We start from the raw sequence: 24,196 nt of genomic DNA, 5'->3' as shown, positions 1-24,196 counted from the left end.
TTTCCCTGCAACTGGGGTGGTGTCATTGGGGAGTATCCTAGCCCCACCAGACCAAGGTCTCATAGGGAATCCTCAGCCTCGTAATCACCATCCTCCAGCATCTGAAGCTCGTTTTCGAGAATAGTTCTTGCAAATGACCCGATTGTCTCTTGAATTCTCCGTAGCACCCCGACGCGGACTGACTCGGGCCGGACCGCCTGGAGAGCCTCCAGATAATCCATCAGAGGACTCCGGTCCACGTCATTCCAATTGCCGCGGTCCACACCAAACTCAAGGAGGAACATTTCGAGGGCTTCAAGGCCTTCGAAGTCAAGCCAGCGCAACAATGCTTGCTGATCGCCCCTGAGGCCGCGCGCGAGCAAGTCAATGGCATGTGCATCAGAATGCTCGTCCGACCAATCCTGAATTTCGTCATCGTCCGTTTCGTTCGCCTCAGGCTCCGGAGGGGCAAAGTCCCATTCATCCCCATCAGGACGGGGACCAGCGCGTGGAGCGCGCAGGTCCATTTGCATCAAGAGATTGCGGACCCACTCTGGGGCTTCGTCACGGAGCCGAGCGGCCAGATCAGATCTAGTGCCATCTCTGTGGAAGGCCTCAGGTTCGGCGCTTGGCGGAGGCAGAGGGTCGGATGCAGACATGCGACCCTGGAAAAAGCGCGGGGGCACGTGAGCTGTCACGCTGGGTTTATCCGACAGAATGACATGGCGAGCGATGTCAAGCGTGATCGCTGGTGCTTCGGCCTTGACTTTTTCGGTCAGAGTGTCGGCGACTTCAACAACCAAAGAGACTGCCTCAGGGGTATTCCACAGGTCTTTGGCTCGGAGAATGTAAAGCTCAGTCAGAAGCTCATGGGCTTGATCCGGAGGCGTTACACCCCAGATCTCCTTCGGGATGTGCTGGAAATCTAGCTCTTGCGCTAAACGAGTGAAGATCCACGGGTAGCAAGACATAGCATGGCGCAGCTGTTGCCGGCTTTCCTGAGGCTTGTTCAGGCGCATGTATGCAATCACCAAAGAGCATTGAATGTTAGGCAGATCGGCCCATTCATCCACGAACCGAGTCTTGGTGCACATTTCCACAAATTCGGCATACTCCCTGCCCGGAGAACGAGGTGGTCGATTAACAGCCTCATGCAGTAGGGATCGGAGTCGTTCAGGCCGAGGAGTAGCTTCGACCATTCATAGGCTGTTCGCCATGTGCCCTTCATGGCCAGATTCGCAATGTATCTCCACCCTGCAAGCCACAGCTCTCTGTTCCCGAACCACGAGAAGTCGAGTCTAGCCTGGCCTTCCTTTAAGCGAGCTTCGAAGGAAGAGTGAGCAGAGCGACCGATATTGAATAGCGCTCTTTCGAGAAGATCGGCAGCCACAGAATGATCCCCTTGGTGTTTGGCAAGCTCGGACACTTGGAGGAGGGTGGAGATGTGGTAGGGATTATACTGAAGCAGGGAAATCAACCGCTGGGGCTCCATGGACTCGACACACATGTCGAATTGATTTTGCACATCCTTGTATGCCGTATTGTGGACAATTCTGTAGACTGTGCAGTCGGGGTTGGGGCTAAGGCTATTATCCACGATCATGCCTAGCCCGCCACTTGGGGCGAAGGGCCAATCATCGTGTCCTTGCATGAGAGCATTTCGTCGCAGTTTTGTTCCCTTCAAGGACTTCCCTCGACTTGCTGGACAGTGTTTGCCCAAGAGGGCTTCATTCAGAGGAAGGTTCTGAGTCCGATCTGGACGGCGGCGCGGCCCTGTATCCTCTTCAAAGTTCTCCAGCACGACATTTCCAAAAAGTTTGCGCATTTCATTAGTGGCATTGAGGTGCTTGGGTTCGATGGATAGGACTTCGCTCGTGGTTTTAGGGTAATTGTTGTGTTGATTAGCCGTCGTCGTTGGGAAGTCGGCCCCCGCTGGCGCCTTAACATTTAGATCTTTCAACGCCCGATCGATCTCGTCGAGCTGAGCATCGTTTGATTGCTTTGGGTCTTGCGCTGAAGCTTGCGCCTTGGTCTTCTTAGCCTTTTTCTTCTTCTTCTTGCTGGCACTTTTGGGCGGGCGGGGTCGAGCAGGCTCAGGTGCAGCACGGTCCAAGGGGGCATCTTCCTCATTCTCCTCTGGCTCTGACTCTTCGCCACCCTCATCTCCAAGTCCGGCATTCAGAAGGTCGAAAGCGTTGAAAGTAGGCTTTGCATGCGGGGCATTATCGTCGGTTGAGTCATCTTCCTGATCAGAGCTGTGCTGCAGCTCCTGCTCACGCAGCTTTTGCAGCTTTCGAATCGCACGGGAGGACATATTGACAGCGGGATTGCTGTGAGTGTTGAAAATGTCCGGAGCTGCAGCAGCAACTAAGGGAAAGGAATATCGACAATTAAAGATCCGCGGGAATGACGCAAACGCGGCACCGGGTCACCGCCAAGCACGTGATCTTATCGATAACAGGAGCAACAGCGTCCCCCATCATCCCCGTTGCTGAACAACTCTAGAACACCAATAAGACCTCAAAGAGATCGCTCTTTTTGGTCCCGAACAGCTTTATCTTCAATGCGCCGCTTCGCTGTTCAAGGACACCGCACTCTTAAGCGAGCACCAGCATGGAAATCCGCTGCTAAACGCCCGTGTTCGTTCTCTGTTGCTCACTACCCAGCACGGGGCCTACGGGCCTACTCCACAGGTCGCCGTTCATCAACCGTACAAGGGAGCTCTCATCCATCCATGCATCTGCGGAACTTTTCATTGGCTGTGATCTCAACTGCAGTGGCATCAGGGGCTTATTACGCATATCAAGGCACTGGGAACACCCATTCATTAGCAAACCAAGTCAGGAACTTTGCCTCGGGTGCTATCAAGACTGCCTACGCAGAACAGCCTTCAGACCCTGCACGGAAGGCTCTGCTGGTGAACAACGACCAATTCTACACTGCAACTCTGTCTGAAGACGAGCCACTTTCAAAGAACAGTGACGACTCCGACCGACGCGTTCTCAACATGTTAACCCCTGAGCAGGCAACAGAGAAGCTCCGCAAGCATGAAGAGTCATATCTTGTGAACCGGGGCAAGGGCGTTGTTCGATATGACATTGTGCAGGTTCCTAGCAATTCGCCCATTGAGGATGATCACGCTGAATTAGTCGTGGAAGTCCCAGCCAATGTGGCAGCAAACCAGAACGGAGAGCCCAACAGTGACTGGTCTTTTTGGGCGGTCTTTGATGGTCATTCGTGAGTGATTTTGTGTGAGCTATCAAAGAACACCACTAATCTACCAAACAGGGGATGGACCACATCTGCCAAGTTGCGTAATGTACTGATCTCTTACGTTGCACGGGAGCTCAACTCGACCTATAAGGCTGCAGCGACGGACCCATCTGTACTAGTGCCTTCATCCGAGACTATCGATGCGGCTATCAAGCAAGGCTTCGTCCGTCTGGACCATGATATCGTCCATGAGAATGTCGACAAGGTCTTCAAAGCCAACTCCCGGCGGGTGGCCGCTGAGCTCCTTGCACCTGCACTTTCTGGTTCTTGTGCCCTTCTCAGCTTCTACGACTCCCAGTCACAAAACTTGAAGGTGGCGGTCACTGGTGATTCTCGTGCAGTCCTCGGCCGCCGTGGTCCTAGTGGTAAATGGACCGCAACGGCACTCTCTGAAGATCAGACTGGTGGCACCCCCTCTGAGATTGAACGTTTGCGGGCAGAGCACCCTGGCGAGCCTTATGTCACCCGCAATGGCCGTATCTTGGGCCAGTTGGAACCCAGCCGTGCCTTTGGCGATGCAGTTTACAAGTGGAGCAAGGAAGTGCAAGACAAGATCAAGGGACAATTCTTTGGCCGGACCCCTTCACCATTGCTGAAGACACCTCCCTATGTCACTGCCGAGCCCGTCATCACTACCACCAAGATTGACCCATCACAAGGCGACTTCGTCGTAATGGCTACCGATGGCCTGTGGGAGATGCTTAGCAACGAAGAGGTTGTAGGCCTGGTGGGCCAGTGGATCGAGCAGCAGCAATCTGGCAGCAGCAGCAGCAGCAAGGCCTGGCTCCAGGGCTGGTTCTCCTTCGATGGCCAGAAGAAACTGCCTGTGGAGGCAGCGCATGACGGCTCTACTGCCGGCCAGCGCCGTCCAATCCGACAGCAGCAATACGATATCTCCGGAGGAGAAGGACGATTCGTTGTCGAGGACAAGAACGCCGCCACTCACCTTGTGCGCAATGCTATGGGTGGAAAAGACAAGGACATGCTCTGTGCTCTGCTGACCCTGCCCAGCCCCTATTCCCGCCGATACCGGTAAGCAATTTTCTCCTCGATTGTGTTACATCGCTGACGTTTCTAGTGACGATGTGACCGTGGAAGTCATTTTCTTCGGACAAGGCCCTGACTCGCGAACCATTGACCGGAACCAGGAAGCAAGCGCCTCTGAGGAAGCCCCTCGCGCTAAGCTCTGATTCAGAATCCGTAGTGACTGTATTTATCCTACGGACTCACGAGGGTGTACGGGATTGAGTGGTCTTATGTGGAAGCGATTTGTTTAAAATGTCTAATATCACAGGAGTTTCGTGTTTCTCCAGAGCCAATGAATTTATCCAATATCTAGTCAAGATAGTAGAAAAACCTTCAGAGAAACAAAAGGAAATACAAGAACCATCCAAGAGAAGTGAGGAGATTTTCTAAATATTGACCTTATTCTACAATTACTATATACTGGAGTTACCTTATTACCGCTTCTTACACAAAATCCCTCAGATCCCCACCTCCCTCCGAAAAGCCACATTGTTGATGATCCTTCCCTCCCCGGTAACCCCCTTTCCTTCCAACGGCTGCCCATTGCCCTTCGCCAAATCTGTTAAGAACTTCCCTAGATACTCTGTCGGAGAAACAGTCCCCGGCGCGGTCGCCCTAACCACAGGTCCAAGGAGCGAATGCATGCCCTTTTTGAGCAGCGTCTGCTGATCAGGCCGTTTCATGACTACTTTAAGGACCTCTGGGTCATGCGCGGGGTCCACAAAGGCAGGGCGCACGGAGAAGGGCTTCAGGCTGGGATATTGCTTTGCAAGCGCCAGAAGAGCAACTTCGGCTTCGCCTTTGACCCGGCCGAAGATTGGGGTGAACCTGCCCGGATTTTGCGTTGCCTGGGAATGGGTTGATTAGTTTAGGATAGATCATACGGGAGGAGGTCTGGAAACTTACGCCTTCGCCGGAGACATAGACAAATTTGAACGAGGATGATAGCCCCGAGAATGCCTTCGCGGCCGCTAGGGGGTAGTCATAGGTGATTACACGGTATTCTCTGGAGATTGTCGTTAAGCGATTACTTGACTGAGACGGCGTATCTGGGGCTTTCATAGATACAGTGTGTATGCGTACTCTTTTGATACTTGTGACTGCGAGATTCCTTGGGCCCAAATGCACCCATCCGCGCCGCGAAGTTGTTCCAATAACTCGGGAGAGTATTCGTTAAAGTCCTTGTGCTCGATCACAGTGACGTTAGGCTTATTCTCCGCCATTGGAACCGGGCTGCGACTCAGAATAAACAGGCGCGAGACTTCGCCGGGTGGAAGATTAAGAATGTGGTTTAGAACTCCGGATCCAACGAGGCCTGTGGCCCCGGTAAGAATAAGACGCATGCTGTCGGATCGCCAATGAATATTACAGAAGTCGAGCTGGAAATGAAGGGTTGGAGAAGCCACGACATTGAAATATAAGCAACGTGATGACAGGCGGGCCCGGCGATTAAGTATGTCCGATCTATTTCCACCAGAATGGCTTGGCGCCCCCTAGTGCGCCTTCCCTTTCCGGTATACGAGGCACTTGCCGTTCTGGAAGATCTACGGTGCAGGTCCCCACATGAATATCTCGAATCTCGAGACATTGGAAATGATATGTGTCGTAGGGCTACATACCCTCGCTAAAACTGGTCAAAGTCTTGATAATGTACAATTGTCATCCTCCACCCCTATTTCAACTTCAGTCCGAAAGGATCGCCTGCCTTTTCGTACCGCACGTATTTCGGAACGTAACTCTTCATAGCAGGCCTCTTGAACATGTACTTGTCCAGGAACTTGGTCTGGAGGGTAGCGACATTCGTACTCGTGATCCAATAGAGCAGGAGTGCCACTGGAAGCTCATTCATATAGCTGGTGACACCGGCCGTGACGGCCAGAACCTTGAAAAATGATTTCAGCCCCGGCCCAAGAAAAACGCCCTATACATCTCGAGCTTCGGCAGGCGTGAGATTTCCTGGGCCGTTGGGCCTCGCAGGCCAGAGGTAACATTCGTGATGATGGTAGCCGTCAAAATAAAAGGCAAAATGCCAGTCGAGTCACCGGCCAACAAATCAGGGAACCAGAGAGCGCCTTCAGTGGCCAATGTGGGATCGACGGCCCGATAGACAGTCTCAGTCACTGAGCTCGCTACAGGACTTGCCGCAGTAGTGTCTGCGCTGAGCTGCGCCGAGCTCTCTAAGAAATCCTGGCTTGCAGATTCACTTCCAGGTACTCCTCCCAAAGGCAGCGACGGGGCATTTGCGACGTGGACTGGGTTGGCCTCCATCATGCCCTTGCCTACATTCTTTGTCGGTTCTTCTGGCTCAAACAAGCTCAAAAACCAAGGGATCAAGCCATTTCTGTTCCCACTCATGGCACGCAGAGCGTCCATGAGCGCTATGAACACCGGGATTTGCGCCAATGAGTAATAGCGATAAGAGGTATTGAGATTAAATTTATCGTTAATATGATGCATTCGGTTCTTATAGCGGGTTTCGGATTCCAATTTCGTCAATCCGAGCCTCTGTGCTATAACCGTGGAACTCCTCCGTACTGCGCTTGTGAGCGGCGCTAGATCTTGCTCTCGTCGAGCGTGCCGCCGGGTGTAGATCTGCAGGGGAAACCGACTAGCGTTCGGACGAGGACGGCCGTGAGCGGAATTGACAAGACCCATGGTAGATGTGAGACGGAATGAACGCCCTGGATCAGGGCGTAGGAGCCGTCCAGCATGCCATTGATAACCCCCATTTCCGAGGGGCGGGTAGGATGGAAATGGCGGAGCTGCGTGCGGGTCGGTATTGGCCAGGCGATTCGAGCCGCCGGGAAGGACTTCAGGGAGGATCGAAAGGGTCGCATAGCGGAGAGCGAGATGGCCCTCGCTATCTTGGGGGTGAAGCTCATCTAGCTCTGGAGAGTCCTTGGTTTGAAAAGCGCGGAACAAGTCCGACAAAGATTAAGTTGGATCCTGTCATGTGACGCGTATGGTAAGATACGCATTCTACAACACGTCCACGTTGACTTTCCTCCATCTGTCTACTCTTCCTTGTGAGTAGCATGAGTGGACTTTGGTGACACAGTGACCATGGCCCTCTTGTCACACGCCGTACTTTTCCTCTTCGTCGCTGCCGCAACCACTTTCTTACTGCCACAGGTGGTGGGGAGTGTGTTCGGCGTGTTATTTCGGTCCCTAGGGTGGTTGATCCGGCGCCGAACTCGGTCGCGCAGGGAATATGTGATTGCGCGGGCGCGATCAGAGGAGGCAGAGTACAGGCCTCCTCCCCCAAAGGCATCCGAGAACTCGTTGGCCCGGAGCCAAGTCGACGATGAGGACTGGGAGAAGGTGGATAGCTCTGGTGGGGCGAAGACGGCTGGCAGCAGTGACTCTGACAAAACAAAGAACGACGCCACCGAAGCTGATGAGTGGAATGGGATCATTGGATTCTTCCATCCTTTCTGGTATGCTCTCCTATGAGTCTCGTCTGTTACTCGGTTTACTAATAGCCTATTTTGAATAGTAATGCCGGCGGGGAGGAGAACGAGTCCTCTGGGAAGCCGTGCGAGCAACGCAGCAGCGCTGGCCCAAAGCCATTTGCGTGATTTATACCGGGGACCACGAGGTCAACAAGTCGACCATGCTCGAGCGCGTCGAGAACCGCTTCAATATTCATTTACATCCTCCAACGGTGGTCCTTCTTTATTTGACAACACGCCGATACTTGCTTAGTAGCTCATACCCGTATATGACATTACTGGGCCAGTCGCTAGGCTCGCTCGTGGTAGCATATGACGCCTTCACCTTGCTGGTTCCCGATGTCTTCGTCGACACCATGGGCTACGCCTTTGCCCTTGCGCTGAGCAAATGGCTCTTCCCAAACGTCCCCACCGGTGCATATGTCCACTACCCCACGATATCAACCGATATGCTCGCCTCCCTTGACGACAAGACAGGCGTGCAGGGCATCAACTCGGGCGCAGGAGCAGGAACAAAGGGCAAATTGAAGCGCCAATACTGGCAACTCTTCGCTCGACTCTACGGCTGGGTCGGCAGCCACATCGACGTGGTAATGTGCAATTCATCCTGGACGGCAGCGCATATCCGCCAAATCTGGGGCGCCAACAAGACATCCGACGCCAACGGCATCGGCGCCGGGACGCCCTGCTCGCCGGCCGTCGTATTCCCACCTACCGCCGTCTCGGAGCTGCAATCCAACATAACAGTCGACGAAGAGAGCGAGCGAACCCGCCAACCCGTCCTCTTGTACATAGCCCAATTCCGCCCGGAGAAGAACCACCCACTCGTCCTGCGCTCCTTCGCGCGCTTCCTGCAAGAGCGCATCCGCAATCCTCTATTCGCCGACGCCCCGCCCCCACGCCTTGTGCTCATTGGCAACGTGCGCCAGAACAGTCCCGACGAAACACACATTTACAACCTGCGTCTCCTCGCCCATGAACTCCGTATCCGCGACCACACCACCTTTCTCTGCGACGCCAGCTGGCCCGCCGTGCTCTCGCACCTGGGCACGGCCTCGATCGGCGTCAACGCCATGTGGAACGAGCACTTCGGTATCTGTGTCGTCGAGTACCAAGCGGCGGGACTAATCTGCGTAACGCACGACTCGGGTGGCCCACGCGAAGACATCGTCGTGGACCTTGGCGATGGGGCGACAGGATTCCGCGCCGAGACAGAGGAGCAGTTTGCAGCGGCATATGAGGCTGCGCTGGCGTTGCCGAAGGAGGAGAAGATTGCGATGCGAAAGCGGGCGCAGAAATCGGCGTTGAGGTTCACGGAGGAGGAGTTCGAGATCAAGTGGTTGGCTCAGCTGGAGAAGTTGGTTCGAGCTGCGCGGTAGAGCGGGAGTCTGTCTGGTTGCTGTCTATGCGCTGGGTCTGCAATAGATTCTTCCGCTTTTTCTTGTCCCCCACTTGCGACATTGTATATAGGCGGTGTTCTTGGCTTGATCTATCGATACATAGCACCTAGGTATATACCCAATGGTGATTCTATGAGTCATTGACCTGAACTCTGTGTGCTCTGCTAAAGCCCGTCTGGACTGGAAAGGATATGCGGTATGGAATGATATTTGTTGTTAGTGATCTGATGCGACATGGAACTCCCTCGGTATATCTAAACTATGAAAAGAAAGACCCCCCCAGAGCAGATGGGTATGAGAAGCCAAGAAACCATCGAGTGCGCCAGCGGCGGGTTTATAGTCAACATGAATGCGTGCGTTGAATGACGTGGTCCAATAAATTGATAGGACAGCCAAGGAATGCTATCATAACCAACAACCCGCCAACCTTTCGAGGAAAGAAGAAAGACAAAACAAGAGACATAATCGTAAGCCGTGTAAATGAACGCCAAAGCCAAAGCCCAGTCCTTCTCTATCTCAATAGAATGTGAAAGGGAGAGTGAGGGGGGGAAGATGAATCCCAGTCTAACCCCCAACTTCACATTTTTGCTCCGAACAGCCCGAGATTCATCGCGCGGCATCAAGCTCCCCATTTCTGATCTTGATACCCCGCATCACCGGGGTTAATCCCCATCATCGGCGGATTATACAAGCCCCCCTGATTCCCAAATCCACCACTCATACCAGAGGTATTACTAATGACAGAATCCTCATCATCGAACCCGAACTCGCCGCCAGAACTAGCATCGAAGCTACTCCGCCCGCCAATATCGCTGGGATCATCCGCCGCAGGAATCTGGTCCCACTGCAGCGTCTGCAACGCCGGGTACTGCGCCAGCAGAGCCGCCGGCAGCACGAAGTTACTGGTCGGCTGGCCGTCCATACCGGGCAAGCCTTGCATGACGAGCGGTTGGGGCACCGGCTGGAGAGTCTGCTGCGGCTGCTGCTGCTGATCGAGCAGGACCCGCTCACGCTCCTGGGACTCCTCATCGAGGAGCGGCTTGATGCAGACGCGGCCGGCTTCAGAGCGGAAATGGCGGCCGAGGGCGTCGGCGCGAGCGAAGCGTCGGCCACAGCCCCAGTGGTTGCCATGGGAGAGGTCGCCGCGGCAGACGAATTTCTTTTCGCCGGAGTGCAGGCCTTCGTGGCGCTTGCGGTCGTGTTGGCGAGCGAAGGCCTTGCTGCAGATGGTGCAGACGAAGGGGCGTTCATCGGTGTGCGTGCGGAGGTGGGAGCGCAGATTGTAGGCGCGGGTGAATCGTTTCGGGCATAGATTGCATTGGAATGTGGCAGGATGTTTCTGGACGCGCTTGGAGTCACCCGAGATGGCGCCAGGCCGTTGGGGATCGGCGAGGTCCAGGATGTAGTTGCGGTTCTCGATGGAGGAAGTAGATAGTCGGCGGTTGCGTGATGGAGAAGTATCACGCGAGCCCGGGCTGCTGCGTGAGTGGGGCGATAGGGACCGCGGCGTAGTGGAGGCGTGGGCTTCGAGACTGGATGCTGATGCAGCAGGCGATCTTGATCGAGAAGACGGCTGCGCATACGGGTCGGATTTGCTCCGCACACGGGATTCTATGTATTGTTAGCGATGCACTAGGTTATCTTGGAATGGTGAAAGGGGGCGGGGGGAGGGCTTACTCATTGCCGGAGGGCTCAGAGAGTCAAAGTCCGCCGCGGGAGGCTTTCCAGGACCGAAGCTTGGATTTCGCGATGGTGGTGCAAATTCCACATTGATCTGTGGGGGTGCCATTTGCGATGCTTGCCCGATGTCTGAGCCGCCGTTCATAGTCACTACATCCTCTGCAGACATCCCGTACATGTCAGTCGGCGCAGCTGGGAATTGTGAATTCATGTTGGTGGATAAATAGGAGGTATTTGGGTCTATGTCCAGATTTGACTGTGGCATCAGCCGCGGTGAAATGTACGGACTATGCAATGGGCTGAAAGCTTGCTGCTGTTGCTGCTGCTCGGAAAGGGTGAACGATTCAATTCCCTAGCGCATTGTCGTACAATGCTGGGTCGTTCTGCGCCGTCAGCGAGGGCGATGCGTTGTTTTCAATTCCATCATAGTCATGCTGAGATAGGTAGGGTGAATGGTTGGCGGAGGAGACCTCGGAGACTTCAGATGGGGCTCTCCGGTGTCCTTGGAATGCGGACGTATTCACGACGGATTGCCAGTCTTGTTGCGGCTGCGCACTTAAATATGCCGCCGTGGCCGGATCTAGAGATGTGTGACGCGAATGTTGCGGGGTGTAGAAAGTTCCGGGAGTCGATCCGGGCGGCGACATTGGACCGGGGGATGATTGCTGCTGGTCTTGCGAGGATTGATGAGAGGAGGCGGAGGGGTTCGAGGTCGGGCTCACAAGATCCGCAGGGTTGATGGCCTGGTTCAGCGATTGCCGCTGATGCATTTGCGGATCTAGCAGTAATTGCGAGGAATCGTATTCTGAGCCCGCCCCGCTATTCGGACTGTGATTTTGGTAGGCGGAGAAATCCAAGTCGCCTGGCGTGGTGCTGAGGAGGTTCGCATAGTTATCTCCTGGCTGTGGGGGTCGCAGGTCGCCCGAACCGTGATCGAGCTGATTTACCAGATTCGGATCGAAGGATTGCGGGACTTGCATATTGGAGGTATTTAGGTTTGGCGGAAAGGGCTGCGCGGACGGAGGCGCCAGACCCTGGGACTGGGGCCCCGAGAAATATGGTGGATAGCTATATGTCTCGGCGACCACCTCTGGGTTTTGGCTGTCGAAGGTCGGGTTCGCGAAAGACATTGAAGGATCTAAGCCTAGCCCCGCCATCGGGTCATGGAACTGCTGGGCGTGGGGTGACGGGCTCACACTCCCGTGCCTGGAACCCGCCGGCGAAGGACCGGCCCCTTGAGGGTCGTGCGAGGCCATGATGGGCAAAGCGACCAGCGAGATGGAGAGGAGCAGAGAGCTGAAGATGGCGCAGTGTGCGCTACAGCGGGCGGACCGTGAACGTACAGAGGAGGGGCCGTGACGGTGAGCGGGACATTCGCAGCTCTCTCCAAGAATCCGTCCAGGCCAAAGAAGGTCACCAGGAAGATCACCAACAGGTCAGCATTTGGCGATCTCACAATAAACAAGCCTGTGGTATGAAGGAAGAATGAGCAACCTTCACGTGCGCAAGGCGGTCTGGATGCACTACGAACCCTGGGACCGTCTAACTTTCTTACCTTCTGGGATGATTCTACCCTAAAAGGCTGACGCTAGCCTAAGGGGATGGCCCACTCGTGTCTCCCCTGAGCGTCTAGAAAAGTTATCTAATCATCCTGAGATTCGGATCATTCTTGAAGATGATACATCCCCCTCCCACATGCGAAGGATAGCGCTGGCTACGAGACGAGCTCTAAAATTGGCCGTCTCCATCTTCCTATCCTGTTTGCTTGTCCAGATTTTCCCTTCGGAAGAGAAGTGTGATGTGGATTGCAGCTCTTTAGTTCGTTGCACAGCCACGCTGGGTTTCATCCATGGTCGGGTCCCCATCCACTCAGATCTTTACCCGATCCAGCCTGATACCTTTCGGGCGTGGAGGGGCTTCTGGAGGCAAGGCTGACATGCTAATCGCAATCAGGGAACCGCCTGGCCGATTTTGGTCTTCCTCGCGTGCTCCGACGCGTTTCAGGTTGGCCTGACAGTCAGATCCGCTGAGCTTCTATGGACTACAGCCTGCCCAGCGGTCCCTTAAACTCGGCAGCCTGCTTCGTTCGTTCTTCGGTATGAGCATCCAGTCAAGGTCTGGGGCCGCATACTCCGCTGGATGGAAATAGATACATTGGAGCCTGATCCTTGTGAGCTATCTGCCGCGTTCCCGAGCTGAACTTCTTCAGCTCTAATTCCGATCCTTCCAATGATGGCCTTAGCATCCGGAGCCGGAGAGTGCCTGGTAGTTTGGTCTAAGACTAACGTGCCCAACAGCGTTTGAAACTACTAGCTCGACCCAACGAATCAGTTCATGGCTTCTGCAGAGTGAGATGCAATATGACTGCGAGCCCACGGCCTCCTCGGCCTGGCTCTTCGCTAACAATGATGCCTGGGAAATACATAATCGTAGCCCCCATGTCAAACAGTAGGTAGTAAACACTTGGTACCGTGGAGCTTAATTCCCCCCCCGCCCTCTCTTTCCGAGGTCCTGGCCGTGGGGATTGGTCAGCAATAGTACACAACCATGTAGACAGGGTGCACGGTATTTCTCAGCCTGATAAGGGCTCGGGCTTCTAGATGCAGACCATCGGACGCAATGTGACTATCCCATTCGACGAGGGGCCCCGGGGGGGCCATGGTCATTGCTTATTTTGCCCCTTGTTTGCTCTCAAGCGCCGGATAGTGACTTTGCCGCACTTATGATTGACCAGCTCCAGAAGAGCCTGGGTGGATATCTCGGGGTTCTTTTCAATCGCCTCGAGCAACTTTGCTCTGTCGGCATCGTCCAGTTTGGGGGGCCGCCCCGAGCGGGCCTTGGAGATATTGTTCACTCTGCTATCGGCTCGCGTCACCGTGGACTTGATCGTGCTGAGAGGGATTGAAGGGAACCTCTTGTGAATGGCGGAGTATGACCAGCCGGCCGTTTTCTTTAATTCCACGATCTTCGTGCGCGTGAAGGGGTCTATTTCGCCCTTCCTCTGGCGCGCAGCGATGGGAGCTCCGGTCGCCCATTGCGGGGTGGTTTTTGGGCTCTGTTTCGGCTCAGCTGAGGCCATCTTGACCACCCAAGAGGGACGAGAGAACCAGCTAGGGAGGACCAGGAAACGTGGTGTCGCGTCACGTCAGAGATACGGGAACTAAGCGTGCCCTGCTGCGATTGGCGGGGATACGAGGCTAACCATATCGGGAAGTATTCCTGTCAATGCGTTCGATAATCCTGCACTTTCCAATACGGTAGGCGAAGTTCGGCGTCCAACTAGAACAGCAGGCAAGGCTACTTCAGGTTCCTAGGGCTCTACTGGTGGTTGTGCTGTTGCTTATCACTGGCGCATTGAATCGGACTCGTCCCTTGCCTCGTTCACTAGGGGAGCGGGCTGCCTATAGTTCGCGGTCCATGACGATAATCGAAACCCGGACTTGCTCAACTCATTCTACGCATCCAGGCCGAAGGAATCATACTACTAGCAGGCGCAAAGAGTGAAATGGCATGGCATGACCTCTAAACCTTGACCTCCAGGCGCTGTGTATAATCCAACCCTCAACCGTCAAGCTTCCACGCTACTACCAATGATTTCCAGCAGTAGAGGCCTTGGATGTTATAACGCTACAATTCCTGCCCAATGTATGTTTCTCACCCGAAAAACAGCCACGGATCCAACGAAGCCTCAATAACACTCTTTTCTTCCCGCACGTCTCATACTTCTAGCTCCAGCGGCCCACTAACCCGAAACAGCAAACTGCCCAACCTGACCCCTAGATCGACGCACCCACCAAAGCTTAGCACAAACCCTCATGCCCCGAAACTCTTCTTTTCAAGGCCGTGAGCCTCTAAAGGACGATCCCAATCTCTCCTTATATCACAGCCATATCACTGGCCCACTCCCTTTCCTAAACCCTACACAAGCCCGTTATCAGCCCACCAGCCCCGACCCAGCATCCACCCCACCCCCCCGCGTCGAGCGTCTATGGCGATCACGGGATAATCGCAAAGGGCGGCACGCCCTACGTGTTGACCACGCTGCGCCAGAGACGGGGGTACCGGGGCCGACGGCCTCGGTTGGGGGCGTGGGGCAGGGGATATGGCGCATGATGACGTGTGCGCCGTACTGGGACGTCTCGTACCTCGTGGCGGTCATCTTCACACTGGGCTCGGTGATATGGATCATCAATGCGTTTTTCGTGTGGCTACCCCTGGAGGACCCGGGGACGGAGTTCGACGGCGAGATTAGCGCTGGGGGAGGGATCACGGGGTTTATTGGGGCGACCGTGTTCGAGGTGGGGAGTGTATTGCTGCTGCTGGAAGCGGTGAATGAGGCGCAGACGGGATGTTTTGGATGGGCTTTAGAGACGGAGGTGAAGCGGGAGGATCATGGTTCGAGGGTCATTACGGGGGTGAAGCCTGATGTGCGGCATTGTCGACATCATCATGTTAACCGGGGGAATCTGGTTGGGGGAGGAAGACTGGTTCGGCGGCTCTCGCATGATTTCACGGAAGGGTATGTAACGGCGCGAGATGGGAGGTCGTTTCGATGGTGGCCGTCGGCAGCTGAGCTCCGAGGGCACTATATTCATGAGCTTGGGTTCCTGGCGTCTCTGGTGCAATTGATTGCTGCAACCGTGTTTTGGATTGCTGGGTTTACGGGGCTTCCTGGGATTGCGAACCACATGAGCCAGGGTCTTACGGATGGCGTTTACTGGGTACCGCAGATCGTTGGTGGTGCTGGATTTATTATCAGCGGACTGTTGTTCACGCTGGAGACACAGAAGAAGTGGTATCTACCCGCCTTCCACGTCCTCGGCTGGCATATTGGTATCTGGAACTTCATTGGGGGCATTGGATTCACGCTCTGCGGTGCCTTGGGTCCAGCAGCGATGCATTCAGGGGTTGAGTATCAGGCTACCCTTGCTACATTCTGGGGATCGTGGGCTTTCATGATCGGGTCGACGATACAGTGGTACGAGAGTCTGCAGAAATTCCCCGTTGAGAAGGGACGATTGATGAATCCAGCAAATGAGCCAGGATCAAAGACAGAGACGGGAGACCCTTGTACATAACGAACTAGCGAATAATCTTCGACTCGTTGGAGTTCATGTGTGTTCGTTCAGCGTGAGCGATATTGAAAAAACACCGCAAGGCTAACGTAGACGGAGCTTCTCGAGAATATCATGGCGGTCGAAGAATGATCGATTCCGTTTCCCGAAGACATCTGCAATGGTTCGTAAGATCGGAGGGCGGGATGGATTGGAAAAGCTTACACATGGGAATGCTCAAGGCAGATTCCTACTTGAATGCTGCCGACGATGGTCATGGTCCTCTTGACGCCTCCGTGCGTAAACCAAGTATAGGCGTAGAATGTGAGGACAAAGCTAAACATGTTCTTGAAGACAAGCATGCAGGTAAATGCCTCAACAGCAATTTCCCCGGACCAATTAGCAGAGAGCCTTCACCGGGGTTCCAGTCACTTACCATGCGCATCAATGATGTAGAGGGGAGCTGCTACAGCTCCTACGACCACCCCGGCGATCACGAATGCGAAAAAGACATCTGGCAGAAGCCAGGAATACTTAGCAACATCATTGGCAGTCCACCCGAACCCGTAAAGCCCGATGCTGCTGAAGATGAGCTGCAGTATCACTATGGGAATGCGGAACTCGGGCTCATATATTCCACGGTTGAGTCGGATCATTATCTTGTTCATGGAATCAGTTAGTACCGCAGACAGGACAAAGCCAACCATAGCTCCAGCAAAGGCCCCTGCATACAGATACCCGGTTTCTTCTTCGGGAAACCAAGTGGGAGGCCCGAGGAATACGGTTGCCAGTGAAACTCCTATGAAGACTGACCAGCCAATCATAACGCTTTGGATCAGACATGCCTAGTTTGCGAGTTAGGTAAAGTGCACTTTGAGAGAGAGAAGATGCAAGATCAGCATACATAAAGAATTCCCAGGTGGAAAAGCAGTGGAAAGGAACGAACAACAAGCTTGAAGAAGGGGTCGTCCGTCTCCCTTCCGTTACATAGCCGGAATGATTTGAGGAAAGATTCGTTTTCTTGAGTGGCGGCGGCAGGAACTTCTGTTGTCGATGCTACGTTTGCATCCACAGAGTTTTGTCACAGGTCCCTTTGAATCCCTCACTGAAGTCGTCCGGGAATGCAGACTTGGATTGGTCGAGTTTATCTGGTCAGTATGCCGAACGTCTGTGTTCAAAGAATCTAGTCGTTTGTAAGACGTCTCTGGTACAAAACATACCATGAAGGGCAGCGCTGCAGCTAGAAAAATGGCCACAAAGTAGAATGACCATTGCCAGCCAAGAGACTTGGTGTTCTTGCCCACGGTAACATGCTGCCCCAAACAAGGCCACATTGGTGATAGCCATCCGTTTCCCTCTTTCCTGGTTCCAAGAGTCAGTTTAAGTAAAGAAGGGGAGGCGATTGACTCACATGAACGAAATACAGATCGTCAACACAAGCATTGACGAGGGCTTCAAAGGGCGCCAGCGCGATACCCTGGGCGATACGAGCCCACAGAAGGCTCTTATGATTATGCCCGCTCAAGCCTCCTCAAGGACAAGACAAGATCGTCAAGACGTGACCGAGAATAAATAAATGCGCTTTCCCCATATTCGCGGTGGGGACGATGAAGATCCCAGTGACACCTGTTCCACAAAGATGAAACCCAGTAAGCAGGGCTGCATCGACAAAGGTGATGTGATTGTAATCGGCGGTGGTTACTGTGTTGGCCGCCATGATGGAGCCTATCGTTGTGCAGAGAACTGTGATGATGCAGAGAACTGTGATGAAGCAGAGGATTGATAGGATGAGGTCGCGTCTCCAGAGGGGCCAGTTCTAAAGGGAAATTGATCAGTTTCCGACGTGGAATTGAGGTATAATCAACTTACCGAGGGGTCATGGGGGTCTTTACTCGACTGCGGAACGAGAATCGTGGGTATTCTCGCGTTTTTGGCATGCTTCAGGCCGGTGACCTCCGAAGGCTGGCTGCTCGAGCTGCGCGTCACCTCATAGATGTGAGACGTCCTAGACCCCCAATCAGTATTTCCGAAATACCAAGAGAGAAAAACAGACCTACCCGGCACCAGCTCGAGTTTGCGGTCCTCCAGTACACCGAGGCCCATCGTTGCGGATTTTGCAAGTTGCACTTGCGCAAAAACAAGGGGGGAAGTCAGATGGATGACGGTGGCAAGAGGAATTCCCAGAGCGGGTGAGGCAATCAAGTAAAAAGGAAAAGGGGAAGAGGAAAGGCACAAAGCATATAAAGATAACGAGCAGGTCTGCTGCTTCTGCCCTTGCCGCAGACCAGCAAACAGCAGGAGTCGCTCTTTCCTCGCAGCTTCCAGCACACAAATGCTCCATAATCTCGAAAATACGATATCAAACAAGTCTGATTTCAAACGAGAATCAGTGCCAGACTGCAATACCGTAAATGTCTGCAGTATCTGTAATTATATATGAGACCGACAGCAATAGCCCCTACACTACTGGTGTACAACTAAGGAAGGTTTTAACTAGTATGTGACATAGATCTGTGACTGCATATCGCTTTTGTGCGGAGCCTTCAGCATCTTGACTAACACAGATTGTTGCTTCCTCGCAATATTCATCGGAGCAGTGGTGTACTAAACCTTCGGCCTCATGGGGAAGCAGAAGGACCCGCAGTGGAGTTGAGGCTTGTAGTCTATTTTACGGGTCCGATCTTACCGGAGCCTTTCCTGGACGTGGCTACATGGGCCGTGCCAATAAAGATAGAGAAGGAAACACATCTCGTCGTTAGTTGTTCAACGCTATTTACAGTACGTCCGACTGCTTATGGATTACATATCTTCGCAAGCACACAGGGAACCATGCCACAGAGTTTTGTTGAGCCATTCCTCTTTGGTCCACGGAGGAGGGGTGTATCGCAGCGTCACCCCGTACTGTAGGATCTCCGCGCCCAACTGATCCATGCGGTCCCATGGGTAGACATACTCCCACTCGGAGTAAACACCTTGCTTCAAGTTAGGATAGGGGTTCACGGGCGAGAAATTGATCTCAATGGCTCGTAGAGCTGAGCCCCGCTCCGATGCTGCCTTCGCGAGCTGTCGAATCCATTCCTCCTCCATGGAGCCCCAGTTGTTGATCAGGCTGTGACCCATGACGCCAAAGACAAGCCCAAAGGTGTGGAGTTGAGGTCCAAGCAAGAGATCGGCGTATTCTGGTTTCCACTCGAAGTTGCGGTTTCGAGGGTCTTCGCATATCTGGGTTCTAGATAGCCGGAGAGTTTCGAGGTACGGGAAGTCGCAGGCTCGGAAGGATAGGCCGTGAGGAAATCCGAGAAGATCGATGTAGATGTTTTTCAGCGTCTCCTTATGGACGGCAAGACATCGGCCGATCTGCACGAGGCTCATGTCGGAGACGAAGCTGCCTGAGGTGTTGATCGCGAAGTGTACTAGCTCTCTAGGCCAGTGAATCATTGCTGCAATAGCCTCGGGGTAATCTTTGCAGCCTTTTAGCTTGAGACTCGTGAATGGAGCGGAGCGAATTTTCTTATTCAGTGTCAGTAACATATGCCGGCAAAGAGGAGGGTGAAGGGCTCAGAACTTACATCGGGAGTAAGCATGTCGGAGATGGTGGAAGGGTCTGACAATCCAGCGGCAGTAATCTCCAGACCCTTCAACGAAGACACATTTATGTGATTCGCAGCCTCTGCCAACGTGATGCCTCCAGTTTCATAGTACCACATGCTACCTTCAACATGGAGATTTTTGACTTTTGTCAGCTCTCGCGTGCGCCCCACTAGGGCGAGCGCGTTATCTCGAACTACGTCAGAAGTAGAAGAGTAAAACCCACCCACAAGGGTCAGATCACGGAGGTTGCTAAACCACGAGATGAAGTCGTTAATGATCTGAAAGTCTTCTTCAACTACATGTGCAGTGTCGTCAATTTCAGCGCGCAATGTATGGCAGAGTGGTCGTAAGGAAGGATTGGCTTGAAGCAACTGGTGCAATTTTTGCACTGCGCGCGAGGGGGGGACCATGAATCGCATAGAGGGACGATGGCTCTCAAATCGGATCTCCTCGAACATGAGAGGAGTCGCAATACGGCGAAAGCGCTTAGATACCAGCGTCAGTGTCCGAGCACTTTCATAGTCGCGTTTCTGGTGGCACGCGTCCGGGCAGGGGCGATTTTTATTGAGCGTGGCGAAATCGAGGATGGCCACGAGAATCTCATCTGGGATATTCATCGTGACCAGCTGGGAAAGTTGAGGGTAGGAAAGTCAATGCGTTGGAGTTGGGGAACATATGAAGTTGATAGAGTACCCTTGGAGTTAGGGACCTTGGGAGTGGCTTCATGGACGAGAGGATAGAAACACCGCCCCACCAAAATCGGGGAACATTTGTAGATCATCTAAGCATAACCATTCCACTGGCTATTTCAATTCTCCTGAAAAGCTGCATCTTGTGCTTTTTCGGTTCGTTCTCCATGGACCCTAACCTCAACTTGACGATGGGGCCATCGGGATTCGTAACAAGCTAGTATAGTGTCGCTATGCTAGCATAGGTCCAAGCCATCTTCGCCTGTTAACTCACGACGTGGTATAGACTCGCATTCCTAGATTGTGGTAAGTAACAACTCAAACGAGCGGGCAACAGCTCAAAGATCTGGGAAATACGATGCTGAAATCACACCGAATAACCGGAGGCGAACATCCAGATCCTATGGTGGGTCCCATTGCATTCGTCGACTCTCTGTGGGTAACTGTTGCGGTCTCTCGCCCCAAAAAAAGCTGAGTGGCATAGCGATGACATGACTTACCGCAGGGGATAACATAAGGGAGTTTTTCGATCAAAATAAACCTTTGCGGTATTCGTGAAGAGGTTTAATGATAGTATGGTCCTCTGGAATATCACAGTCTCGGTCTCTTGGCCATAAGTTACCCTGTGAAAGAGGACTCTTGCCACAAAGCCAGTAATTATGCATACTGGTGGCAATCATACTTCATGTTAGCCGCACTTTGCTGGGAAAGTCCTTGATGTGGACTGTGGGGTGGCTCTCCAGGATCTCCTAGAGAAGATAATGGGTGTCCCAGCTGGGGCATTTCGATCGAAAGCCAAGCTAGTAGCATACGACTTTTCCACAGAGTCAGGAATCGAAGGTGGGCTCCGTTAATCACATGCGGCTTGGTGTTGATCTCGCTGACTGCAAAAAGTGCGGGGATCTTCTACCTGAAATCTGCTACTAGTGAGTGGGATGATGTCTTGCCTGCGAGTATTCTTTCCAAGATAGGCTCCAATGCGACATGGAGGTGCTGATGCTTCATTTCTGCAACAAAGTGGAACGCACCAAGCTGCAGTAAAGAGAATTGATCCGGCAGGTTGAGCTTCCCTAAGAAATCATGGGCGCACGGTGAATTGAATTTATCACGGTGAATTGAATTTATCCTACTCGTCACATCTTTTGCGATCATTCTGGTCATCCTATCTAACAAAGCTCTTGTAGGAAAGTGGCTATTATCTATATTCCGATGTTTCCTCCGCAGACCTCTTATAGGTATTGAAGATAATTTATATCTATTTTTCGTCTTCAGTTTTCAATATTAAGCGTTTCCGAAATGGTATTTCCATTTCGTTACAGCAGCAGCTTCGCAGACCCTGTTGAGGTATGTCTACTCTGGAAAGGCTGAGTAGTGCCCCGGTCGAGCTAGACAAGTCCTGTGCACCATAGTATATCCTCCCTTGTCAAGGCTATATTATAGCAAAACTTCCCGTTAATCGATTTTCAGCAAGCACGTGCCTATCAATTAAAAAAGAAAAGAAAAAGCAAAAACAAAAAACAAAACAAAACGAGTATCTCAAACCACCACTTGACACATACAGAGCTCGGCTAATATCATGATAATGTTCTAGATCACCGCGACGCCTACCACATACCCAGCAGCACCAAGCTTGATATTCCAAATCACTAGTCATCGACCTAATGAAGATCTCGCCGCTGACGAGTTGGCCCGTGATTTGCAAGCTCTAACCAGCACTACTGCTTCCATGACCCCCATAGATCCATTGATGAATAAGTTGCTGTTATGTTAAGAAGGCTGAATGAGGACAGCAAAAGGGACATATCCTGGGGTGCAAGTACTAAGGAGACGCCATTGTAAACCTCGTTCGACTGGAGGATGAGGATGAGGACAACAAGTAGTTGGGTAGCTGATTATTGCTACGAGTACGGCCCATAATACATAGACAGCACCTCCATTAGGTCTCGAGCTTGAGCAAATTGGCAAAGCAATTGCTGGATCATGGGTAGGTAGGACAAACGATTGACGCCACGACGCGTCTCTGGCCACATTGACAGATTGCGGCTCAGGACAGGTGCCAAACATGGGAGTTCTTCTTCGTATCACGCGTCTACCTCCTTCTTGTCTCCTTCCTCTCTCTGACTTCCCTACTTCTTTCCATCAACTTCCAAGCTTTCTCTCTGCAAGATTCAATCAAAATGAAGCCCATCATAATTTTCTTCACTCTTGCCTATTTGCTGTCCTTTGGGGCCGCTCAGGGTCTCAGCAGCCTCCCAAAGTGTGGGGTATGTTGACCTCATAAATTGTGAAAGCAACTGACCTCTACTAACAACTTCACAGCAAGAGTGTGCCATCAACGCTCTCCCCAAGGAGTGCGGTCTCGATATCACCTGCATCTGCAAGGACAAGGGTTTCTTCGCCTCCGTTGCCTGCTGCATCACCGAGACCTGCAACCTTGAAGAACAGAAGCGTAAGCGCAAAGGTTCCAAGGCGACTGCCCACTCGGATATACTAACGCCTCACACTGCAGAGGTTCTTGAGTCGGCCAAGTCCATCTGTGCACCTGGCGATGTGACTGACCTGCCTCCCTCCATCGTCTGCCCAACCGCCAGCAACCATGTCACCACCGCTACTGTGACTGTCACCACCGCCAGCACTACCAACTCGACTGCTGTGCACGTAGCTCACTGTACCGGTGACCACGGCGATGTCAGTGATTGCAATGCTACACCCACCCTTAGCGGAACTAGCACTGGAGCCACATCCATGATGACAACCCATACCTTGACGTCGACTTACGAGACAACGTTGAGCACCACGACCAGTCACTCTGATGCTTCAACCTCTGCGCCCACGGACTCGGCAACTTCGACTACCGCCAAGGCTACGCATACCGGAGGAGCCGCTGCAATGAACAAAGACGCTTACAAGGCGGCGGCCGGTGCCGTTGCCCTCTTCGCTTTCTTTGCCTAAGCTGGACGGGCTGTTTCCTCCCCACGTTTAAACTTTGTCGCGTATCGTGGCGAGCAATTACCCCTCTGATAGTGGACATCATGGGATTCCGATAAGTGATTTTTCGATTTATGCAACATGCAACATGCAGTATTCATTGCTTCTATGAATGAACCAATATGCAATACCTTAATGATACAGAGGTAGAAGAGTAAGACGCAGCTCTAGTTTTCCTTCGCATCCTCCAGTAATTTTGTCAGTCGATCCTGACGCTCATCACGCAGCGTAACAAAGGCCTACAACCTCATTAGCGGCGAATCTAGTCATAATTCAACACTGGAATTACTCACCCAGAACCACATCATCATCTCCATAAAGGCAAAGGAGAAGACAGTCCGGTTTTTTAATCGGTCAAATCCAGCAATATCAGCAACGGACCCATACTGAGACGCTACAAAATTCCCCTTGCTCTGGTAGATATACACAGCTAGCGCGGTATACGCGAGAATACGGCTCCCGGCAACACTAATCCACACATTCCAGTAGATAGTCAGGGACTTCGCAATATACATCGGGAGTCTCTCCAGCGCACGGAGGTCCTCGGAAGCGAGATTGGGGTTCCGCGTAGGGCGGATATAAGGCATGGCTTCTTGCAGGGCATCGAAGGGGAGGGTGGAGAGGAGGGTGATGTCAACAAGGGCTTCGACGAAGAGGAGTACGGCGCAGAAGATGAAAGGGGATTGCGCGGAACTGGTGGCGGGGGGAAGTCCTATTCCGAGACGTTAAAGACCGCTCAATGATAATCTGTGCCGGTGCCATTGTCGATGATGGGCCCTATCGAGGAAAACGTACGATTCTCAAGGTCTCTCCGAACATAAACACGATGTTGGAATCGGTGATCACCTCCGGGCTCTTGATCAAATAGCCGGCAATGACAACCAGAAGCACCGAATGTGCCTGGATCAGCGTTTTGGACGATATCATCACCATTGTGGCGCGGGAGAGAGGTGGTGGAAGGAGTCGAGAAGGAACGTGGCCCTTGGAAAGGTCTGGTCCGCGCGGACTTAAATGTGGGGAAAGCAAAGCACCCGAGATTCCATTCGATTTCACCCCCACCTTGA

The 24,196-nt window shown here is 52.9% G+C and overlaps 16 protein-coding genes across 16 annotated transcripts; 5 read left to right on the top strand and 11 right to left on the bottom strand.

Moving 5' to 3' along the window:
* Window positions 1-59: 59 nt before the first annotated feature.
* N7468_010722 (transcriptional repressor TCF25 family protein) lies at window positions 60-2,293 on the bottom strand (the record flags this gene model as incomplete). Its single annotated transcript, XM_058480017.1, has 2 exons — window positions 60-1,061; window positions 1,109-2,293. 2 exons carry the CDS (start codon window positions 2,291-2,293, stop codon window positions 60-62), a joined length of 2,187 nt encoding a protein of 728 aa, XP_058325540.1.
* A 249-nt stretch (window positions 2,294-2,542) lies between these two features.
* On the top strand, window positions 2,543-4,442 carry ptcF (type 2C protein phosphatase ptcF; the record flags this gene model as incomplete). The annotated part of the gene is made up of 3 exons (XM_058480016.1): window positions 2,543-3,216; window positions 3,268-4,284; window positions 4,331-4,442. The coding sequence occupies 3 exons, from the start codon at window positions 2,543-2,545 to the stop codon at window positions 4,440-4,442; spliced, it is 1,803 nt and encodes a 600-aa protein (XP_058325539.1).
* A 294-nt stretch (window positions 4,443-4,736) lies between these two features.
* On the bottom strand, window positions 4,737-5,621 carry N7468_010720 (putative nucleoside-diphosphate-sugar epimerases; the record flags this gene model as incomplete). Its single annotated transcript, XM_058480015.1, has 3 exons — window positions 4,737-5,126; window positions 5,185-5,284; window positions 5,362-5,621. 3 exons carry the CDS (start codon window positions 5,619-5,621, stop codon window positions 4,737-4,739), a joined length of 750 nt encoding a protein of 249 aa, XP_058325538.1.
* Window positions 5,622-5,950: 329 nt separating this feature from the next.
* Window positions 5,951-6,651, bottom strand: N7468_010719 (putative mitochondrial export translocase Oxa2; the record flags this gene model as incomplete). Its single annotated transcript, XM_058480014.1, has 2 exons — window positions 5,951-6,083; window positions 6,197-6,651. 2 exons carry the CDS (start codon window positions 6,649-6,651, stop codon window positions 5,951-5,953), a joined length of 588 nt encoding a protein of 195 aa, XP_058325537.1.
* A 179-nt stretch (window positions 6,652-6,830) lies between these two features.
* On the bottom strand, window positions 6,831-7,160 carry N7468_010718 (uncharacterized protein; the record flags this gene model as incomplete). The annotated part of the gene is made up of 1 exon (XM_058480013.1): window positions 6,831-7,160. One exon carries the CDS (start codon window positions 7,158-7,160, stop codon window positions 6,831-6,833), a length of 330 nt encoding a protein of 109 aa, XP_058325536.1.
* Window positions 7,161-7,341: 181 nt separating this feature from the next.
* On the top strand, window positions 7,342-7,731 carry N7468_010717 (uncharacterized protein; the record flags this gene model as incomplete). The annotated part of the gene is made up of 1 exon (XM_058480012.1): window positions 7,342-7,731. The coding sequence occupies one exon, from the start codon at window positions 7,342-7,344 to the stop codon at window positions 7,729-7,731; it is 390 nt and encodes a 129-aa protein (XP_058325535.1).
* A 160-nt stretch (window positions 7,732-7,891) lies between these two features.
* On the top strand, window positions 7,892-9,109 carry N7468_010716 (alpha-1,2-mannosyltransferase ALG11; the record flags this gene model as incomplete). The annotated part of the gene is made up of 1 exon (XM_058480011.1): window positions 7,892-9,109. One exon carries the CDS (start codon window positions 7,892-7,894, stop codon window positions 9,107-9,109), a length of 1,218 nt encoding a protein of 405 aa, XP_058325534.1.
* A 640-nt stretch (window positions 9,110-9,749) lies between these two features.
* On the bottom strand, window positions 9,750-11,021 carry crzA (putative C2H2 transcription factor Crz1; the record flags this gene model as incomplete). Its single annotated transcript, XM_058480010.1, has 2 exons — window positions 9,750-10,741; window positions 10,808-11,021. 2 exons carry the CDS (start codon window positions 11,019-11,021, stop codon window positions 9,750-9,752), a joined length of 1,206 nt encoding a protein of 401 aa, XP_058325533.1.
* Window positions 11,022-11,154: 133 nt separating this feature from the next.
* Window positions 11,155-12,066, bottom strand: N7468_010714 (uncharacterized protein; the record flags this gene model as incomplete). The annotated part of the gene is made up of 1 exon (XM_058480009.1): window positions 11,155-12,066. The coding sequence occupies one exon, from the start codon at window positions 12,064-12,066 to the stop codon at window positions 11,155-11,157; it is 912 nt and encodes a 303-aa protein (XP_058325532.1).
* Window positions 12,067-13,472: 1,406 nt separating this feature from the next.
* N7468_010713 (helix-turn-helix domain-containing protein) lies at window positions 13,473-13,889 on the bottom strand (the record flags this gene model as incomplete). Its single annotated transcript, XM_058480008.1, has 1 exon — window positions 13,473-13,889. The coding sequence occupies one exon, from the start codon at window positions 13,887-13,889 to the stop codon at window positions 13,473-13,475; it is 417 nt and encodes a 138-aa protein (XP_058325531.1).
* A 736-nt stretch (window positions 13,890-14,625) lies between these two features.
* Window positions 14,626-15,888, top strand: N7468_010712 (uncharacterized protein; the record flags this gene model as incomplete). Its single annotated transcript, XM_058480007.1, has 1 exon — window positions 14,626-15,888. One exon carries the CDS (start codon window positions 14,626-14,628, stop codon window positions 15,886-15,888), a length of 1,263 nt encoding a protein of 420 aa, XP_058325530.1.
* Window positions 15,889-15,935: 47 nt separating this feature from the next.
* N7468_010711 (uncharacterized protein) lies at window positions 15,936-16,226 on the bottom strand (the record flags this gene model as incomplete). Its single annotated transcript, XM_058480006.1, has 2 exons — window positions 15,936-16,040; window positions 16,092-16,226. The coding sequence occupies 2 exons, from the start codon at window positions 16,224-16,226 to the stop codon at window positions 15,936-15,938; spliced, it is 240 nt and encodes a 79-aa protein (XP_058325529.1).
* A 66-nt stretch (window positions 16,227-16,292) lies between these two features.
* On the bottom strand, window positions 16,293-17,967 carry N7468_010710 (Major facilitator superfamily domain general substrate transporter; the record flags this gene model as incomplete). Its single annotated transcript, XM_058480005.1, has 8 exons — window positions 16,293-16,709; window positions 16,769-16,920; window positions 16,971-17,012; window positions 17,085-17,226; window positions 17,276-17,341; window positions 17,423-17,680; window positions 17,734-17,869; window positions 17,918-17,967. 8 exons carry the CDS (start codon window positions 17,965-17,967, stop codon window positions 16,293-16,295), a joined length of 1,263 nt encoding a protein of 420 aa, XP_058325528.1.
* A 696-nt stretch (window positions 17,968-18,663) lies between these two features.
* On the bottom strand, window positions 18,664-20,072 carry N7468_010709 (F-box domain protein; the record flags this gene model as incomplete). The annotated part of the gene is made up of 2 exons (XM_058480004.1): window positions 18,664-19,374; window positions 19,434-20,072. 2 exons carry the CDS (start codon window positions 20,070-20,072, stop codon window positions 18,664-18,666), a joined length of 1,350 nt encoding a protein of 449 aa, XP_058325527.1.
* A 2,249-nt stretch (window positions 20,073-22,321) lies between these two features.
* Window positions 22,322-23,096, top strand: N7468_010708 (CFEM domain-containing protein; the record flags this gene model as incomplete). Its single annotated transcript, XM_058480003.1, has 2 exons — window positions 22,322-22,408; window positions 22,464-23,096. 2 exons carry the CDS (start codon window positions 22,322-22,324, stop codon window positions 23,094-23,096), a joined length of 720 nt encoding a protein of 239 aa, XP_058325526.1.
* A 203-nt stretch (window positions 23,097-23,299) lies between these two features.
* On the bottom strand, window positions 23,300-24,065 carry N7468_010707 (uncharacterized protein; the record flags this gene model as incomplete). Its single annotated transcript, XM_058480002.1, has 3 exons — window positions 23,300-23,371; window positions 23,426-23,844; window positions 23,924-24,065. The coding sequence occupies 3 exons, from the start codon at window positions 24,063-24,065 to the stop codon at window positions 23,300-23,302; spliced, it is 633 nt and encodes a 210-aa protein (XP_058325525.1).
* Window positions 24,066-24,196: the final 131 nt, after the last annotated feature.

The sequence above is a fragment of the Penicillium chermesinum genome (assembly GCF_028974085.1).
Source record: "Penicillium chermesinum strain IBT 19713 chromosome Unknown utg000009l:1.0-952002.0:1.0-954369.0, whole genome shotgun sequence".
NCBI lineage: Eukaryota > Fungi > Ascomycota > Eurotiomycetes > Eurotiales > Aspergillaceae > Penicillium > Penicillium chermesinum.
This window is presented reverse-complemented; position numbering and strand designations above follow the sequence as displayed.